Raw genomic sequence first — 19,939 nt, 5'->3', positions numbered from 1 at the left:
TATACAACATTCTTGAGATGATGACATTATTTTTTTAGTGTTTATTTTTGAGAGAGAGAGAGAGAGGAAACAAGCAGGGGAGAGGAGAGAGAGGGAGACACAGAATGTGAAGCAGGCTCCAGGCTCCGATTTGTCAGCACAGAGCCTGATGTGGGGCTCGAACTCACAAACCACGAGATCCTGACCTGAGCCGAATCGGACAGTTAAGCCACAGAGCCCCCCAGGCGCCTGGTGATAGTGAAAGTTTAGACTGGAGAGCAGATCGGTGCAGCCTGAGTTCAGGGATGGGGCACGGGGGGCATGGTGTGACTCCGAAAGGGGCACGAGGGAGCTCCGTGATGACCAAATGGTTCTGGGTCCCAAGCGGGGAGGGGGCCGCACAGAGCCACCCGCGTGACGAAACGGCGTGGCCCTACACGCATGGTGCAGCCCTACACGCACGGTGCACCGTCATCTTTCTGGTCTTGACCCTGCGCCGCAGGGCTGTAAAGTACCACCCCGGGGGCCCTGGATGAACCGTAGTAGTTCAGAGTTAAAGGAAAAACCGGAAAGAGCCAGGCTGAGCCCCACCGGCCCCTACGTGGGCAGGGAGGGCGTGCAGACACCCAGAACGCTGGGCCTTGGTGCCCGGCGCTTACCTACCCTGCACGGTGAGATCACAGTGGGGGCTCTGAGGTGGAGCCTCACGGTGCGGCCAGCCACCTGGGTCCAGAGGGTCCCCTCCTTCAGATGGCAAGGGCTGGCGGATGTGCAGTTTTAAGACCAGGTGTCCGGCGCCGTCCCCTGCAGTGCCCACCAGATGGTCTGTTCCCAGGCACGTGACTCGCGTGCCCGGCACGATGCCGAGGGGGGCCCAGGAACTCGGGGTTTAGCCGGGCGGTGTTGGAGGCGAGCACAGCCGGGGTCCTGCCCGCGGCCACGCGGGGTCCGTCCCCCAATCCTGCTGTGCACACGCGGGCGACGTGCCCGGGGCCGCGGGGCTGTCCTGAAACGCGCTGCTGCGGATGAGACAAAACCCAACACTCTTGGCTTCTGGAGAAGCCCAGGCTCGCCCTCGACCAAGGGCTCCCACCCACAACAGGGGCCAGCCGGATGCGGAGGCTGATGGGCTCCACCGTGCTTTACCCCCTTGGCGCACAGGCGACTGTGGAGTGGAGGGCAGCCCTCTCATTTGGAGGCTGAGGAGGAGAAGGGGCAACGCACTTGGTAGCCCAGCCTGACTGGTCGGCCTTCTCCCGGTCCAGTGCGCACGTGCCTTTAAAAGAAACACGAGATGTGGCCGTGGTATCGATCGGTTGATGAAAACCTTTGTGATCAGAGGCTTGGAGGAAGCTAACCGTCTTCCTCTAGAAGGAAGGGGGTGTTAGGTTCAGAGAGGGCGCCGAGTAGTCTGGTGGGGAGGTCCGGTGCACGGGGAGGGCTCTGCCGTGTGGCAGGGCCATCACCACCCCCAAACCCTCAACAGAGCTCTCGGGCAGATCCCGGGAGTCAGAAACAGTGTTCATCACAAGTCTGGTGCCAGAGTCCGGTTGTGTCCCCAGAGAGCTAAGTACCCTCCATTTGCTGGGAGCATCGACCTGTTGCAAGAGATTTTTTTTTTTTAATTTATTGTTTTATTTGTTTCTGAGAGAGAGACAGTGTGAACAGGGGGAGGGGCAGAGAGAGGGAGATACAGAATATGAAGCAGATAAAAAGAGAGGGGGGCCCAAACCACAAGAGACTTAAATACAGAGAATGAACTGAAGATTCCCGGAGGGGTGGTGGGCGGGTGGTGGATTAAGTGGGTGATGGGCACTGAGTAGGACCCTTGTTGGGATGAGCACTGGGTGGTGTATGTAAGCAATGAATCAGTGGGTTCTACTCCTGAAACCACATTATTTATTTTTATTTATTTTTGAGGGAGGGAGAGAGAGACACATACAGTGTGAGCAGTGGAGGGGCAGAGAGAGAGGGAGACACAGAATCTCAAACAGGCTCCAGGCTCTGAGCTGCCAGCACAGAGCCTGACGTGGGGCTCGAACCCATGAACCATGAGATCATGACCTGAGCCGAAGTCGGATGCTCAATCGACTGAGCCCTCCAGGCGCTCCCCCAGGACATTTTAAAAACCGAGATCTCTTGAACGTAGGATATGAAGTCTCTTCCATCTCCTTTTCTCTTGGAAACAAATCAAATCAGCCCGCGCACCACACTGATCTTCCTGGAGGCAGCACGGGGCAGGTTCTCACCTCTGCTTTCTCACCGAGTGAGGGGAGCCGGAGACTCGTGCCACAGGGCACGTGGGCCATCATGGGCTCTCTCCTGAGCGTCCGCTCATCACCCGTGCAGGGCAGGGGGGTGGTCTCGAAGGTCTATGGGGGGAGAGGCGGTGTTCACACCGGGAAGCATTTTACCGTGTTAAGAGTCAGGCTCCGTGCGCCTCTGCTTGTAACTGTCTGAAACCTGAGCTCTGTGCACACGTGGTAAACGCAAATGTCCCACTGTCCCCTGCCATCCAGCGCCCGCTCTCGATGTCGACTGGCAGAGCAACACTACCTTTGCCTCCTGCAGCACGGACATGTGCATCCACGTCTGCAGACTTGGCTGTGACCGCCCCGTCAAGACCTTCCAAGGACACACAGTGAGTACGAGCTCCGGTCGCGGAGGACATGCCCGGGGCTGGGGCGCGCCCCCTCCCTGCCTGGGACGGACACAGGGTCCTGGGTCCGTTCTCCTTCAGCCCTTTGCTGCCTGGGCTCTCGGGGCATCGCTGCTGTTTGGATGTAACCCAGTGGGGGGCAGGCAGGGGAGAAAACTGGCTCTGAGAGGAGTCACACGTCAGGTTCTGCAGGAAAGACTTAAAAGGAGTTCTAAAAACATACAAAGACGTAAAGGAAAGGATGCTTGTAGCAAATGAATAGATGGGGAGTGTTGGCGGGGAAAGGAAAAGTATATTTTAAAATAACAGCCCAGTGGAGATCTGAGAAGTGAGGGATGTAACATCTGGAATGGAGTGTGGGGGGTGGGGTTCGACGGCGGATGGAAGGCTGCAGAAAGGTTCGTGAGCCTCAGCCGACATCGTAGAAATTAGCCAACTTAAATTAACGAATCAATACAAGATTGAACAAACTTTTTTTTTTAACATGTATTAATTTTTGAGAGAGCGCAAGCAGGGGAGGGGCAGAGAGAGAGGGAGACACAATCCCAAGCAGGCTCCAGGCTCTGAGCTGTCAGCACAGAGCCCGACGTGGGGCTTGAACCCACGAACTGAGAGATCATGACCTGAGCTGAAGTTGGACGCTCACCGGTCAGTGAAGCATCTTGAGCCACCCAGGCCCCCTGAGCAAACGTTAACAGAGGCTTAATGACCTATGAAGAGTATGAAGCAGTCTAGCACATTTGTGCCGTGCAGAGAGAAAAAGAGAACGGAACAGAAAAAACGTTTGAAGCAGTAATGTCCATATTTTCCTCCCTTTGCCGGAAAATAATGAGCATTCGATCCAGGACGCTCAGACACCCACTGACGTGGCCTCAGGTTCCTTAGCAGGCGCACGAGGCTCTTCGTGGCCTTTCCACAGGAGATGCCGAACCCCGTTCACTTCAGCCCCTTGGCAGACCCGCCGGGGTTACCAGTGCCACCGTTCCCAGCCCTTGCTTATTTCCACGTTCGTCACCTTTGCCAGCTTCTGTCCCTATGGTTCCTTGCTTCTAAAAGCAGAGGCATTGACTGCCGTGTTAGCATCTCATTGTGTCTGTACACTGATCCTGCTCTTTATTTTGCTGGCTTTTTCCTGTGTCTCCTCTCACCCTAGTGTCCCCCCCCCCCCCGCCCCCCACAGCTTTTTACTAGAAGTCTCTGCGACCTCTGTCGCCAGCACACGTTGTCAGGTGTAGCTGAGCCTGTTACTTCCAGAGACCTAGGAGCCACCCCTAGTGGCCATCTGGTAATTGTGACTTGGGTTGCAGAGGCAGGGAGACCGAACTCTGCTCCGGGGAAGGGGTTCGCTCCATGCCAGAGGATTGACAGATGGCTCTAGCTGGAGACAGTCTGTGGGTCCCACTCCAAAGCGCCCCCCTGTAGGGTAGATCGAGGCCGCCTGCTGCCCTGTGCTGCCGAGGCCATCCCTGGAGCAGCACCTCTCACCAGGCACCAGGTCCTGCTGGCGTCTGGGCCCCGCTGTGTCACAGCCATGCGCACGGCACACGGGCGCACGCCGCCTGTGCCCAGCCCCTCCGTCCTCCCTTCGCCGGCGGCCCACCCCTGGGACTCCCCCCGTCTTTCCAGGCCCTCCTCATACTGCACGGAACACAGACGTGGCCTTGTCACTTCTCCGCTTCACACCCTTCAGACGTCAGTGTCCTTAACAAGTAGCATGACCATAAAATTTACCATCCAGACCTGAGCACTCAGGAGTGTGAAATTAATTGGAAAGTTCATTGTGAGTATGACATTAGTTGTTAGGCCAGGACGGCAGCCGTGAGTGGGGCCCCCAGGCTTGTGGGGCTCCAGTCATCCCGCCGGGAAGGCTGCTCCCACCGTTCCTGCTCAGCTCGCCACGCAGCGCCCCTCCCCCCGGACGCAGCAAGCTCCTTTTAAAAAATTTTTTTTAACGTTTGTTATCAAGAGACAGAGCGCACAAACAGGGGAAGGGGAGAGAGAGAGGGAGACACAGAGCAGGCTCCAGACTCTGAGCTGTCAGCACAGAGCCCCACGCGGGGCTCAAACCCACGAACCGTGAGATCATGCCCTGAGCCGAAGTCGGACACTCAACCGACTGAGCCCCCCAGGCACCCCGCGAGCTCCATTATAAACGCCTGTCCCTCGGGCGTTTACCTTCAGCTTCTAGGTTCAGCCTCGGGGTCATCTGCCCCACCCCCCCCATCCTGAAGGTCTTGAAGGCTGCCTGCAGCCGCGGCCACATTCCTTCCTGCCGCTGCCAGCGCACGGCTGCTCCCTGCTACAACGCTGCACCTGTGCACTGTGGCAGCATTTTCTTCCCGTGCTGTTCGCGCTGGATTTTGAGCTCTTTGCCCTCCTTGAAGACTGTGTGTGTGTGTGTGTTACCACTTGTAGGTTCTATGCTGCTGCATTAGGTCATGTGGTCTTCAACCTGGATTAACCCCCGTCTTAAATCTTGTTTCCCCCCCCAACTTTACCCCCAGCACCAGAAGAGAAGTTTCTGGTGTGGATCTGGACAGGAATTTAGCCGTGGTAGGAAAAGGACAGAGGACAACGATTTCCAAAGTCATTTTGTCAATAACCGTGATTGTCCTGGTTTTCTGTGCTGCCCTGAACATTCACCTGGCTCCCTTCCTACTTGAGGGTTTTTTTCCGGTAGAGAAATGTAGATGAGGGCGGCTGGTTACGTGTGGCACGTGGTTGTGCTTCTGTGCAAATGTGAAAGCAGAGTAAGGAAAAGAGGGCAATAAAGAGATGGAGGGAAAAGCCTGGCTTCTCTGTCCAGGCAAAATGCAAATAGGCTCTTGGTGGCGATGATAGCGCGTTGCTGCCACCTCGTGGCCGCCTGTGGTATCTGCTCGCAGCCTTTCTTTTGAAACCCTTTTGCTCTTTCAGAACGAGGTGAATGCCATCAAATGGGATCCTTCTGGAATGCTGCTAGCGTCCTGCTCTGACGACATGACATTAAAGGTACGGCTGTCTGACAGGATGGGCGGTCTCTTCCCAGACAACCCCACGTACTCTGCACAGCTTGCACTCGCTGCTCCTCTCTGCCTGGCCGTTCCCCGCACGCCTCCTGTCTCTGCACTTCGTCCCCATCGCCAACTAGATGTCGCTGCCATCCACTGAACTCCGGTGTGTCCGCCGCCACGGATCCCGCTGAGAGTCCTTGGCCGCGGCCTCTCCCGCGCACACCCCAGCACGTGGTCCACCCCTGTGCTGGGCACTGTGTGGCCAGGCACCTGCTGACTGGCCAGTGGCACTCCGCACGGGGGGCAGGGTTTCCCGGGAGCCAGACGTGTGACCGACACTCACGATAGGTGATGTCGTGCCACTCCTGGCTGCAGAAATGGCACTTGCTCCCATTGTTGCTGTCCTGTTCTCTAGATCTGGAGTATGAAGCAGGATACGTGTGTCCACGACCTTCAGGCTCACAGCAAAGAGATCTACACTATCAAGTGGAGTCCCACGGGGCCGGCCACCAGCAACCCAAACTCCAACATCATGCTAGCAAGGTAAAGGGCGCAGGGCCCACAGTCCCCGCGCGCCTCCTCAGAGCAGCCTTGCTCGCCGTTCCCGCGGCCATGGGGCCAGCGGCAGTTCTTCGCATCCAGAGCGAACGGGGAGCTTTGCTGAGCCGCGTTGCAGATTTGCTCCCGCCCTTGCAAGGTGCAGGGAGTGGTCCACTCATGCCACGTGCACCACGCAGCGGTCAGGGGATGCCTCACGGGAGGGTAAGGGCCAGTTTCACCATGAGGTTGGAGGACGCGCTGGTGGTGGCCCTGGCTTTGAGCACTTGCTTTGGTGAAGGTGTTTGTTAAGACACAGAAGGGAAAGGGGATTGAGCTGGGACTCTGGGCTCGGTGCGCGGGTTCAAGTTGTAACAGAAGGACTAGGGGTGAGGACACAGGGCTCCCGCTGTAGCCAGACGCGGGCCACCCCTTCCTGTCGTGGCACCAGCATCGGGCGGAGAGGAACGGGCCGCTGTGGTTATCAGTGACAAAGAGGTGGCTCCCCTGGACCGTGTCACCTTAGGCCACTGTCAAAGAATCGCTTCATCACGATGCCTCTTGGACCCCATTCAGGATGGAACGTTCGACTCTGGGTGTTGCGTTTTAAAAAGAATTTAGAAAACGAACCAAAGATGTTCTGAGACTGAATGCCGGGCTAGCTAGGGGTCTGGTGGCCACGCCCCAGCCATGCGGCTGTGTCTGCTCCGCCGGGAAGACAGGAGACGTGGGAGGGAGGTTTCATTACCAGGAACAGCCGTGGGCTTGCGCGGGGGGAGAATGGATTTGTGAGCACAAGTGACAGGGGGCACGCTCCGGTCAATCAGGAAGAATCTGCATGCAGTGGGGTGGGACGGGAGTCAGAGGGGGTCGGGCCACAGCCCTGCTGAGCAGCGAGGTGCCCAACCCAAGGCCATGTCTCAGAAAGTTGTAGAAGGATTCCTACATCTACTAAGAGGCCGAAACCAGAAGAATGTGAAGATCAGAACCGTCTTATTCAAGTAATTGTCCTAAAATCCACTGAAATTCCTACGATAACACGGAGATCAGGTTTTGATAGCCCAGAAGGTACTTCTGTGTCACCAGCATACAGTATTGTTTCAGTGGACGGATACAGAGGGAACATAGCGTGAGCCCTGGTGAGAGAAAGCACACCAGGTAACAGATGCGACCCGTGTGGTTCTTTTACATCCAGTTTGAGCTCAAGACAGTGTGGTTGCATATTTGGATGTGATTGTATTTTAATTACTGTTGGATTAAGAGTTTTATTGACTCAAGTTTCCCTTTTTCCAGGCTGTTGGTGTCATTTTAATTGCTAACAGTAGATGTTGTTTTAACCTGCAGGAGCATTTTTTTAAATGTTTATTTTTTGAGAGAGAGCGAGTATGAGTGGGGGAGGCGCAGAGAGCGAGGGAGACAACAATCTGAAGCAGTCTCCAGGCTCTGAGCTCTCAGCACAGAGCCCGACGCAGGACTTGAACTCACAAAGCATGAGATCGTGATCTGAGCAGAAGTTGGATGCTTAATTGACTGAGCCACCCAGGCGCCCCAAATTGCAAGAGCATTTCAGAAACGTAGTAAATAGTGTAGGAGATGATTTTCATTCCTGTCCGTAGAACACGCAGAAAGAGATTAATGTGGATCTCCACTTGTTTCCTTACTAACAGCACCAAAAGAAAGGAGGGAAGAGATTTGTCTTATAAATGTGGCCTTGTTTTCAGTATTCCCGAGTGCTCTTCTAAAAGCTGTGCCTGTTTTTCCCTCAAAACCTCAGAGCCAGGAAAGAAGAAGAGTGCATGGTGTCCATTGAGCATCTTAGGGAAACAGAAAGAAGCCAGCGTGTCTCTGTGGTGACGTTCTCTCTCCTGTCTTTCTAGCGCTTCCTTCGATTCTACGGTCCGACTGTGGGATGTGGAGCGTGGCGTGTGTGTCCACACACTCACCAAACACCAGGAACCCGTGTACAGCGTAGCTTTTAGCCCCGATGGGAAGTATCTGGCCAGTGGCTCCTTTGACAAGTGTGTGCATATCTGGAATACTCAGGTACTCCCGACTGCCGTCACCGGGTCCTTCCCAGGAGTGCCCGCCGGGGTTTGCGGGGCCCCGGCCACGGCGGCCACAGGGAATTCCGTGCTGAGGAACGAGCGGCCTCACGCGGAGCGTCGGAGCAAACCAGGCCCCCGGGCTCCGCGCCGCCTGCACTACGCCCCACAGTGGGCTGGGGTCCTCCCCCCCCAAGGGGCATCCCCACCTTCCCTGGCGTGAAACCTCCCACCTGCCTCATTTTTGGGTACAGTCACCCCAGACAGTGTCATCCAGCCGTGTCCCGAGATGGTGTCCTCTGATCACGAGGGCTCGAGGGGGAGACGTAGCCGTCCGTCGAGCCTGGCGGCCACCGGCCCAGCACCCCCACCCCCGAGCTCCCGCCGACACCTGCGGCTCCTCCGTGCAGACTGCCGAGGACAGAGCAGTGTCATCTGCTGTGCTCCTGCCGTTTGACAATGTTTGAGTGAAAACAGGTTTGGGTGGCCAAGGGGTTATGCTGTCAGACAGACAATATCTGATTCCGCGTCGCTGCCGTCCGCTTCCGGCCACAGCTGAGGGGAAGAACGTTCTGAACGTGAAGAGTAGAGTGGACAGGAGCTAGCATAGTGCGGAATATTTTTTAACTTTTATTTTTGAGAGAGAGAGGTAGACAGACAGGGAGACAGAGAATCCGAAGCAGGCTCCCGTCGTCAGCGCAGAGCCCGAGGTGAGGCCCGAACTCGCGAGCCGTGAGGTCATGACCTGAGCCGGCAGGAGGAGTGAGACGCTGGACTGCCTGAGCCGCGCAGGCGTCCCCGGTGCAGAGTGCCGCAGCGCACGCTCGGCCTGCGGCTCCCCTGGTGGACAAATGGTGTTAGGGGAGGAGATGTTGAAAAGAGCCTGTGACCCATTTTGTCTGATCTCAGGATGGTTTGAATGCCCCCCCCCCGACCTACCTCCTACCTCCTACCTCCTTGGTCCCTTGCGGCTTCCTGAACATTTGGCTGGCTTTGCATTTGCAAGTCCACGCCCTCTTGTGGCAGGGAGAGGCGGCAGAGGAGCCCTGTTCACTGGCCAGGGTGGAGGAGGTGGGGTGCAGGGCCCGCAGACAGCTCACCCCCCCCACGACCACCACATGTAACCATGTCCTCTCGCAGGAGGGAGGCGTTGGGGGACCCGCCTCACACCAGGCCAAGCCTCCCAGCCCCACCCCGACTCCCAGAACCCACCCCCACCTCCCAGGAACCACATTCCAGAGCCTGTTGGTGAAACGCTACACATCCTGACTGGTGGGTCTCTGAAATGACCTCATTCATTAGGTGTGGCCTGTGGTCAAGAACACCTCAAATCACGTCACCCCCCTTTTTTCTTTTTAATGTATTTTTATTTATTTCTGAAGAGAGAGAGACAGTGTGAGCAGGGGAGGGTCAGAGAGAGAGGGAGACACAGAATCTGAAGCAAGCTCCAGGCTCTGAGCTGTCAGCACGGAGCCCGACGCGGGGCTCGAACCCACGAACCGTGAGATCATGACCTGAGCCAAAGTCGGACACTTAGCTGACTGAGCCACCCAGGCACCCCACATCACCCCCTTTTTACGAATCACACAACTCTGAGACATTGATGTTTTTAAAGATTTTATTTCTTTAAGTAAACTCTCTACCCAGTGTGGGGCTCGAAGTTACAACCCCATCCACGATCAAGAGTCGCATGCTCTGCTGACTGAGCTGGCCAGCCACGGGCCAGGAGGGGCCTGCGGGAGGTGTGACCTCCTCTGACATGTAGGCGCCACAGGTCCCTTCCCAGTGGTAGGAAGTCTGAGAGGCACATGTCTACTGTTTTTTTTTTCTTACTTTATTGTCAAGTCGGTTTCCATATAACACCAATGCTCATCCCTACAAGTGCCCTCCTCCATGCCCATCTCCCCCCTCCCTCCCCACCCCCATCAGTCCTTAGTTTGTTCTCAGCCTTCAAGAGTCTCTCATGGTTTGCCTCTCTCCCCCTCCCCCACTATTTCCCCCCTTCTTCTCCCCCACGGTCCTCCGTTAAGTTCCTCCTGATCCTCCTATACGTGCAAACATATGATATGTGTCCTTCTCTGCCTGACTTATTTTGCTCAGCATAACACCCTCAAGGTCCACCCATGTTGCTACACGTGGCCAGATTTCATTCTTTCTCATTGCCAAGTAGTATTCCATTGTGTAGATAAACCACATCTTCTTGATCCATTCATCCATTGATGGACACTTAGGCTCTTTCCATGTTTTGGCTATTGTTGAGAGTGCTGCTGTGAACATTGGGGTCCATGTGTCCCTGTGCATCAGCACTCCTGTGTCCCTTGGGTAAATTCCTAGCAGTGCTATTGCTGGGTCCTAGGGGAGTTCTATTGTGAATTTTTTGAGGAACCTCCACACTTTTCCAGAGGGGCTGCACCAGTTTACATTCCCACCAACAGTGTAGGAGGGTGCCCGTTTCTCCACATCCTCGCCAGCATCTAGAGTCTTCTGATTTGCTCATTTTAGCCACTGGCTAAAGGCGTGAGGTGGTTATCTCAGTGTGGCTTTGATTTGTATTTCCCTCATGAGGAGGGATACTGTGCATCGTTACATGTGTCTGTTAGCCATCTGGATGTCCTCTTTGGAGAAGTGTCTGTTCATGTCTTCTGCTCATTTCTTCACTGGATTGTTTGTTTTTTGGGTGTGGAGTTTGGTGAGTTCCTTATATATTCTGGATATTAACCCTTTATCTGATATGTCATTTGCAACTATCTTTTCCCATTCTGTCGGTTGCCTATTAGTTTTATGGATTGTTTCCTTTGCCGTGCAGAAGCTTTGAATCTTGATGAGGTCCCAATAGTTCATTTTTGCTCTTGATTCCCTTGCCTTTAGGGATGTGTCAAGTAAGAAATTGCTGCGGTAGAGGTCAAGGAGGGTGTTGCCTGCTTTCTCCTCTAGGGTTTTGATGGTTTCCTGTCTCACATTCAGGTCCTTTATTCATTTTGGTAATAATGACACTTTAAATATATTTATTCTTCCAATCCACGAGCATGGAATGTTTCTCCATTTCTTTGTGTCTTCCTTAATTTCCTTCATAAGTTTTGTATAGTTTTCATCATACAGATCTCCTATATCTTAGGTTACTGAAATTGTTTTAATTTCTAGGCGTTGAAAATACTGGAGATGGGGCGCCTGGGTGGGGTGGCTCAGTCGGTAAAGTGTCTGACTTTGGCTCAGGTCATGATCTCACGGTTCGTGGGTTCGAGCCCTGCGTCGGGCTCTGTGCTGACAGCTCAGAGCCTGGAGCCTATTTCCCATTCTGTGTCTCCCTCTCTCTCTGACCCTCCCCTGCTCATGCCGTCTCTGTCTCTCTCTCTCAAAAAAAAACATTGAAAAAATGTTTAAAAATACTTGAGATGCTAGATCTGTGATAACATTTCTAACATCCAGAGGAGTGACCATTCTCCTTCTTCCATATTTTTGTTTGTAGTTTTGTTGAGAGCACGAGCTTGAGAGAGGGTCCGTGAGTTGGGCAAAAGGGGAGGGAGAGCGAGCGAGAATACGTGCAGCAGGCTCCATGCCCAGCGCACAGCCCAATCTCACGACCGTGAGGTCGTGACTTGAGCCAAAACCAGGAGTTGGGCGCTTAGCCAACTGAGCCATGCAGGCGCCCCGACGGCCGCATCCACGTTCCTGATGTCCTTTTGCGTCATAAGTGATGACCGCTTTGCTTTGCAGAGTGGAAGTCTCGTCCACAGCTACCGAGGCACCGGCGGCATCTTCGAGGTGTGCTGGAATGCCCGAGGGGACAAAGTGGGCGCCAGCGCGTCCGACGGCTCTGTAAGCAGCACGTGTGGTTTGCTGGGCAGCCGGGGGCAGGGGGATGGAAAGCCAGGCGGCGGGTACCCGAGTGCACTCACGTGCGGTGTGACGGGTCCTGGGCTCTGACGGCCTTGCACGCAGCAGGCACTCAACAGACGTGTTTTGGGGGAAGGAAGCTTTTGTGCTGATCCCACTAAGGCGGGGTGCAGCTGGGGACTGACTCACTGAGGGTCAGCGGGGGCTCCAAATGTTCCAACACCCGAATGCTCAGGCTTGAGTCCTCATCTGCTCCATCACTCGAGGGTCCATCCACCCCATCTGTTCCTAGCACTGCCCTTGACCTGGCTTTTCCTCACAGTGCTGTTTGCTTCGGGTTGATGGGTCACAGGCTCAGACACTAGCCAGTTACTAAAGCTGCCAATAAAACTTTATTTAGAAAACACGGGTGGGGGGGCCAGATTTGGTCCAGGGGCTCGAAATGCATGTTGGTATTGTCTGGGAAGATAAGAGGCACCTTCTCTTTCCTTCCAGGTGTGTGTTTTAGATCTCCGAAAGTAAACACAAACTATTCTAGAAAACAGTTCTAATGGACCAGCAGTGAATGTGTGACGTGGCCGTGCTCTCGTCAGACACCGTTCTATCCGCTCCAAAACCGTACGAATTTGACTTACATTAGAGTGTGCTTGGAAATCAGTTCATCCCTGGCCATGGGAGTCTCTCTCTTCTCGTAGTCTTCACCAAGAAGTTTAAACCAGAAACATACACAGTCCTATCAAAGGGGGAAGGAATGGTTTCCACCCAGAACATTCCGCCTGGGAAGCATGAAGCCACCAGTAAACGCCACACGGTTTGGTTTCCATCCAGAACAAGCTCTAATGGCCGAAAGGAGAAAAGACGAAGAGGAAGGGGGGAAAAAAAGGAAGGAAAAAAAAAAAAACCTGTGCCAAAAAAGAAAAAGAAAAATGCTGTGATAAAACCAAACGTGGGGGAGGGGACTCTCCTCCGTGTGGTGGGTCTGCTTTTTCCCCCTGACAATTTGGACACTGCAGTTGCTCTCACAAAGGATGACCAGTTTGTACTGATGAAATGCGCAACTTTGTAATCCCAACACTTTCTATTTTCTAGAGTCGTCTTTGTCCAGTGGTTTTTGTACTGGCTGGAATCCTGCCGTCTGGGGGCCTTCAGTCTGAGCTGGAAACTGGTTTTGGGGTGCTGCTTCTTTCCCACCGTGTGCCCTCCACCTCTGTTCTCCGCGCGGTGTGGTCTGGGCTTCTGCATGCCTGCGTAGATGCACCGTTGTCGTGGATGCCAGGGTGGAAGCTCTGACCGTCAGCTTTCCCGCCCCCTGTCCCCTCGCCGCCCGCCCCTCCCCTCTGCCCCGTGCTCGCTCTGTCCCTTTCTCCTAGTCGCTTCGGATCAGAGGTCTCCAGGGCACTTTCGGCGCATAATAAGTGCTTTATGTAAGAAGGCAGGGCGGGGGGACTTTTTACAGGAGAAAAAAAATACTTATAAGAGAAAGAGCCCGGAGTATTTTTGGAAAAAAAATATTTTTATGTTAAAACAATTTTAAAATCCTAAAATGGCCATCAGACATAGAGAGCTTTGTGTGATTCATATTTTAAGCAAATTTTAGGAGGACACAGGCAGGCTCTGAGGTAGCTCTTCCATTCCCCGGCTTCAGGAAAGGCGGTTAGACTCTGGTTGGGAGACCGTGGGTGGGCCCTGCAGGCTGGCAGGGGTGCTTCTGCAGCCAGAGGGGAAGGTTCCGGCGCCTCTTGGGGGGTGTTCACCGCTCTCGAGAACAGTGCCCTCTGACCCCAGGAAGCATTCCCCAAACCAGATGGTATGAAGCAGCCATCGGCACTGCCCGCAGTCAGGCCACCGACAGCAGGTTGCCCGGTCCTCGCACAGCTCGGCTCAAAGGCCCCCGGGACCCACCCGGCGTGAGAGTGACCGAAAGAGACGGGAAGGACAACACCCAGTCCTGAAGGTGAATTAGTAGGTAGAAGTCACTAATAATTTCTGCCGTCTTCATCGTTTCGTTCTCTCGCAAGAGACCAGGAGGAAGATTTTTTTTAATAAGGAATCTTTTTACTGTTTTTAAAAAATTAAACATGGCTTTGTGTCCTAGAGAAGTTTCCTGTCATTGGATCAGGTGACTTAGGTGCCCCTCATGCCCCCACCTGACACTGACCTGTTTCGTATATTAGCATCAGGGAAGGAGCCAAAGATGGGGCCTCTCCTCTCCTCCAGCAGGCGAGGTTGGGGGAGCAGGGAGCTGGCCAGGTCGGGGGCAGGCTCCAGCAAGACAGGCTGTCTGGAGGGTGTCATCTACCCGTGGGGCCCATCCCAGCAGGCGGCAGCAGCCTCCTGCTATACAGGGAATGTTCCGGAACCAGCAACGATGGCCAGCGGGTTCATCCACCTCCCATGGCATACGGCCCTCCATGTGGATGTCCGAGCTACACCAGCCCCGTCCATGGGGGACCCAACTGCTCTGTGTGCGAGCTGGGTATTCGGTTCCAACTCTCTTCCCTAAATGGTTAGCCCCGAAGGTCAGAGTTCAGTGCAGTCACAGCTCCGTTGTTGAAGGTCGCAGACGAGGGCCGCGTGTGTGAGGTTCGGGATGCTGCCAGCCAGGGAGCCGCACCACCAGCATCGGGGCCCCCACCCCAAGCAGAGCTGTCACCTCTGCGGAGCAGAAGTGGTTGCGGGTTGGGCCGTGGTCAGCACGTGGCCCGTGTGACAAGCCACTCAATGCCGGGTGGCCATGGCGGGACGTTGTTCACTAAGCAACCTTCAACGTGGAGGTCCATGGCCAGGGTCTTGCGATGTGGGCTTTAGCCTCAAGATGAATCTGAATCACCTGGGAATGATCAGGTGGGAGCCCAGGGCTGCGAGGCACAGAAGGGGCACAGGGGATGACGGAGGCCAACTGTCCCCAACCCCGGCTTCCCCGAGCAGCCACTGGAAAGGAGCGTCCCGGGCCTGTGGAGGCACTGAGCATGAGCGCGTAGGGGACACGGCTTTGATCACCCCCGTCCTCAGCACGAGGACAGCCGTCTGCTGAGCTCTGATATTGGCACCCGTCAGAAAGCCGGGAGAGGCCCCTTCATTGCCAAGGGGTGGTCCTCGTGTAAAGTTCCTGTTGGCCACTGTTTGCGGCTCTTAAAACATGGTGGGCAAATGCCGGAGTCTTAGTGACCAAACTGAACCTTGACTCCAAAAGCAGAGTAACAAACACGCTGGTCCTTGCTGGAATCTTCGCTTGGGCTTCAAGCGGCCAAGAGTGTGTCCTGCCCGCACCTGCCACAAAGATGTCGCCCCAGGGCGGCCGACAGGCCCAGCCCTCACAGGGTCTACACCCCTGGACCCCACAGCCGCCCGGGACTTGACTTCCGGCCTGTTCAAAGCTAGATCGCGCAGCCCAGTGAAGTGCACTTTGTCAAATGTAAGGGTCTGCTTTGTTCGCTGTTCTTTTCCTCTTTTTCAATCTTCTGTTCCACCTGTTGTTTTTTTTAAATCCTCTTTCTTGTCCAACGCAGAAACGTTCCTTCTACCACTCACTGCAGTTTTGGATTCTGGCTTCTGCGGTTTTTATTATCTGTGTCAGATGTGTAGCCAGATGTGGTCCTCTGTCTGCATTTCCTCCGTTCAGTTCCGTTCACGTCAGGCCCTGTCTCGTCCTCCACCCCACTCACCTTCACGCTCTCTGAGGAGAAAAATCACCTTGTGTGTCGTAGCTCATCCGTTCCAACAGAAAATCAACAGATCGTACTCAGTGTCTTGAATAAATTGCTCTATTTTGATATTAGAGAACGTGGTGGCCGTGCTTTCTTGGTCTCGCTTGGGAAACTCGGGCCCGTGTTGACTCGGGCGGGTGAGGACCAAACTCTGCGTTTCCTCAAGAAGGCAGAAGCTTGGGGGCCTCCTTGCTGGCCTGCTCTGCTGACATGGCCACGGGAGCTGGCGCTGGGAGTGGGGAGGACAGAGGCCCCGGTCACCAGAACGGGTTCAATCAGGAAGCTTTTCCTGTGTTTCTTCGTTACTTCCGTTCAGGCCGGTGGTTGTCCAGATGCAAAACAAGGGAGCGTCCTACCAGCAGCTTGGTTTGCTGGGGGTTTGTGTCCAGGGATTCACGCGAATTTGCAGGATCCAGGGTCCTAGGACACGGGCGCCTTCACGAGGCCGGCCAACGTTCAGCAGGCATCTGCCAGCAGCTGCTGTGCACCACGTCGGGCACGTGCTGCCTGTCACTGTCATCACTTGGTGGGTGACGCTGGTTTACTGGCCATCGCTGTCCCCGTGCTCATGGAGGGGACAGTGAGCAGCAGGGAGCACCGTACACGTACTTCTGCCGCCGGAGTCCAAGTCCCACCTGACCCTGCGCTAGAAGAAAGCAGAGGGCCGGGGTCCCCGTGTTGTCTGTGGGCACGGCCTGCTGCCTTGTTCTTCTTTCTATAAGCTACCCGGAGGCCCTTAGACTCCCCATGTGGCCCGAAGCTCTTTTTCCAGCCTGGCTTCCTTCCCTCCCAAGTGTCTCGTCCGTGACCAGGTGAGCCGTGCGAGGGGTTGGACGGCGTGGGGCACCGCAGGGCCAGGGTGCCAACACACAGCACGGGACTCGCTTCCACGAAGACTGGGCATACGTGCTCCGGGGAGGGCGCTCTGGCCGGGATCACGTTTTCCTCGAGCAGACATCGCGCAAAGAAACGGCAGGAAAGGAGCTGGGGGGGAGGGGAGGGGGCGTCCGGAAACCACACGGCTGCACGTGAGCACACGTGGATTTCATGCTGTGATAAGCTGACTGGCCGATAAACTGTCAAAAGAAGCTAAAACCCTACCGAAGCTACTGGATGGGAAGAGCCACCTCTTTTCCCCCCACACTGTACTCCCAGCGACACCCAGCTTAGACTCCCGGGTCCCGGGCTCCTGGCCGCCTTGAAAACTGCACTTCCATCATTCTTGCTCCCCCCCCCCCGCCGTGGCCCTTAGCGCTCCGACAGCTCCAGCACCCGCCCTCTACGACAAGAAGACGGCCCTGCAGCCACCAGCCCGAGGCTTCCAGCCAGGCGGCCCTCGTTCTCGGCAGTGTTCCTGCGTTGGCTCCGTCGTCTGTCCTCACTACACAGACCTGATGCCCATCTGAGTTCTGTCTGCGTGTCCCCAGCACACGGCCGGCTCAGCGCATGGAAGTCAGCGTGAGGAGGTGTCCGTGCGTCTTCTGGCTGTCTGCACCCCGCCACCCCCAGCAAAACGGCCGTGCCGGCTGGTCACCAGGACACCCCATCGCGGAGGAGCTGTAACCGGACCATCACATCAGAAAGGTTCTTACTTGCAAGCGTCTGATCCGGACTCTGGCGAGAACAAGCCGGATGGAAGGGAGAAGGGTCCCGGACACTGCACTGGCCGAGGGCACCCGGCCCCTCCACGCCTGCTTCTCTGCAGCCCCTCCCCTCGGGCCCTAGCTGCCTCCGAGGCCCGTCCGGCTGGGTCAGGGAGGTGGGAAAGCGCGTTGCTTCGCCTGCACACAGAGCTGGGGCGGGCTGGCCTCATGTCACCGGGGAACCTCAGCACTAGAGGGGCCTCTGCTGCTGCCGGACACTGAAGAGTCCACACGGGCAGATACAGGAGGCACATCTCGCTCAGAAAAGCTAATAAGCTCCTTCTCACGCTTTGCATCAAGGGCTGCGACGCAGCACAGGGCCGTCTTTGGGACGCGCAAGCCCGGGGCACCATGGCCACCGTGCGGGCACACCCCGAGTCTGGCCACAGCCGAATCCAGGCCTAGTAGCTTCCTGGACAGCTTTTCCAGAGCAACAGGGAGTCCCTGACAGGAAGGGAGGGGTCGCGTCGCAGGGTGCTCTATGGTGCCCTGAGAAAGCTGTGTCCATCTTCTTCTATGGACCCTCCCAAGTGGCTTCCAGCGCCAAAGCATGCAACAGGACTTTTACCAATAAGTAAATTTTAAAAATGTAGATACCTCTAGATCTACTTGTACATAAACATATATTTCAACGGATGGAAACATTCTAACCTGGGCAATGGCGTAGATCAGGACCAAGAAGTCCTCAGACAGCTCCCTGCTCAGCACGGCGTGGGGACCGGCGTGGGCACCAGGGGCTACGTCATCCAGACCTTGGTCGAGAGGGTTCAGACAGCATGCACGCCAGGCTGGGGGCCCACTTACAACAACTTTATTAACTCGTCTAAGGACCTGGATCTCGCACTTACGTTACAGCCGACCTCAGAGACACCACGAGCCACTAAGCATCTGACGAGGCTGGTGTGTGTCTGGTCTGGAAGGAATTCTCTCTCTGTTCCCGAGGTTGTGCTCCCAGATGGGGTCTCTTACCACCAATAGTCCTCAGGAAGGAACCGTAACACGGTGGTGACATGAAGGTTTAGGGGAAGAACACAGTTCTAGAGAGTGAGAAACGCAGAAGCTGAGGTTTGAGGCCTGGGCCCACATCCCGTCTCAGAGGTCTCCCTGAGGGTTGGGAACCGATGCAACCTCATTTCCGTGGCGGGACCCACTTGTGACGTGGATTTCAGCTGTGCTGGCGTCGGAACCTGTGGGGGAAGAGAAGGTGTCTCCTCAGCACTGATGCAGGATTTCGCCTCCGTCTTCAGCTCCTGCATCCCTTCTTCCAATTCTCCGCCCTGGGGACCAAGAGCATGTTGGTCCAAAACCGTATTGAGGACACACACCAAATGGACGCCTACTGTGTGCCAGCGGGAAGTTTCGGGGCACTGTACCGTAGGACGCGGGAGCACAGGATATGCACACTTGGGTGACAGGGAGCACGGATCATGCACACTTGGGTGACGGGAAGCCCGGGACCACGCACACGTGGGTGACACACACTTAGATGATGGGAGCCTAGGTCATGTGCACTTGGATGACGGCAAAGCATGGAATCACAGCACACTTGGGTGATGGGGAGCCCGGCTCACGCGCACTTGGGTGACTGGGGAGACTGGGACCACGCGCACTTGGGTGATGAGGAGCCCGGGTCAGGCACAATTGGGTGACTGGGGAGCCTGGGACCATGCGCACTTGGGTGACGGGGAGCCTGGCATCACGCGCACCTGGGTGACGGGGATCCCAGGATCACGCAATCTAGGGTGACAGGGGAGCCCGGATCATGTGCACTTGGGTGACGGGGATCCTGGGATCATGCAATCTAGGGTGACAGGGGAGCCCGGGTCAGGCGCACTTGGGTGACGGGGATTCTGGGATCACGCAATCTAGGGTGACAGGGGAGCCCGAATCACACGCACTTGGGTGACGAGGTAGCCTGGGATCACCCGCAGTTGGGTGACAGGAGAGCCCGGGTCGCGCGCACATGGGTGACAGGGAGCATGGGATCGCACCTACTTGAGTGACGGAGGAGCCTGGGGTCATGCTATCTAGGGTGACGGGGGAGCCTGGATCACGCGCACTTGAGTGATGGGGAAGCCCCGGATTACGCACACTTGGGTGACAGGACAGCACGGGATCACGCACCATTGGGTGATGGGGGAGCTGGAGCACACACATTTGGGTGACAGGGGAGCACGAGTTCTGACGCACTTTGGTGACGGGGAGCCAGGGTCACGCGCACTTGGGTGATGTGGGAGCCCAGATCACGCGCACATGGGTGACAGGGGAACTCGGGATCAAGCACACTTGGGTGACGGAGGAGTCCGGATCATGCACACTTGGGTGATGAGGATCCCGGGATCACGCAATCTAGGATGACGGGGGAGCCCGGATCTCGCGCACTTCAGTGATGGGGAGCCCAGAATCCCGCGAACTTGGGTGACGGGGGAGCCCGGGATCAGGCACACGGGTGACGGGGGAGCCCGAGATCAGGCACACTTGGGTGACGGGGGAGCCCGAGATCAGGCACACTTGGGTGACGGGGGAGCCCGAGATCAGGCACACT

General features: G+C 56.0%; 2 protein-coding genes across 2 annotated transcripts in view; one reads left to right on the top strand and one right to left on the bottom strand.

The window, feature by feature from the left end:
- The window catches only part of TBL1X (transducin beta like 1 X-linked), a 225,698-nt gene extending 212,564 nt beyond the window's left edge, over positions 1 to 13,134 (top strand). Inside the window, exons 12-17 of the mRNA XM_039234246.1 lie at positions 2,499 to 2,620; positions 5,555 to 5,629; positions 6,047 to 6,174; positions 8,046 to 8,211; positions 11,925 to 12,026; positions 12,540 to 13,134. Of these exons, the coding sequence (XP_039090177.1) occupies positions 2,499 to 2,620; positions 5,555 to 5,629; positions 6,047 to 6,174; positions 8,046 to 8,211; positions 11,925 to 12,026; positions 12,540 to 12,566 (620 nt within the window). The 3' untranslated portion in view covers positions 12,567 to 13,134. The remainder of the gene's footprint in view (positions 1 to 2,498; positions 2,621 to 5,554; positions 5,630 to 6,046; positions 6,175 to 8,045; positions 8,212 to 11,924; positions 12,027 to 12,539) is intronic.
- A 5,049-nt stretch (positions 13,135 to 18,183) lies between these two features.
- GPR143 (G protein-coupled receptor 143) overlaps positions 18,184 to 19,939 on the bottom strand; it is a 41,346-nt gene continuing 39,590 nt past the window's right edge. The window contains exon 9 of the mRNA XM_039234248.1: positions 18,184 to 18,581. Within this exon, the coding sequence (XP_039090179.1) occupies positions 18,487 to 18,581 (95 nt within the window). The 3' untranslated portion in view covers positions 18,184 to 18,486. The remainder of the gene's footprint in view (positions 18,582 to 19,939) is intronic.

This window comes from Hyaena hyaena, unplaced genomic scaffold (genome assembly GCF_003009895.1).
Source record: "Hyaena hyaena isolate Hyena2069 unplaced genomic scaffold, ASM300989v1 scaffold_85, whole genome shotgun sequence".
Taxonomy (NCBI): Eukaryota; Metazoa; Chordata; class Mammalia; order Carnivora; family Hyaenidae; genus Hyaena; species Hyaena hyaena.
The sequence above is the reverse complement of the archived record's forward strand: the minus strand, read 5'-3'. Positions and strand labels throughout refer to the sequence as shown.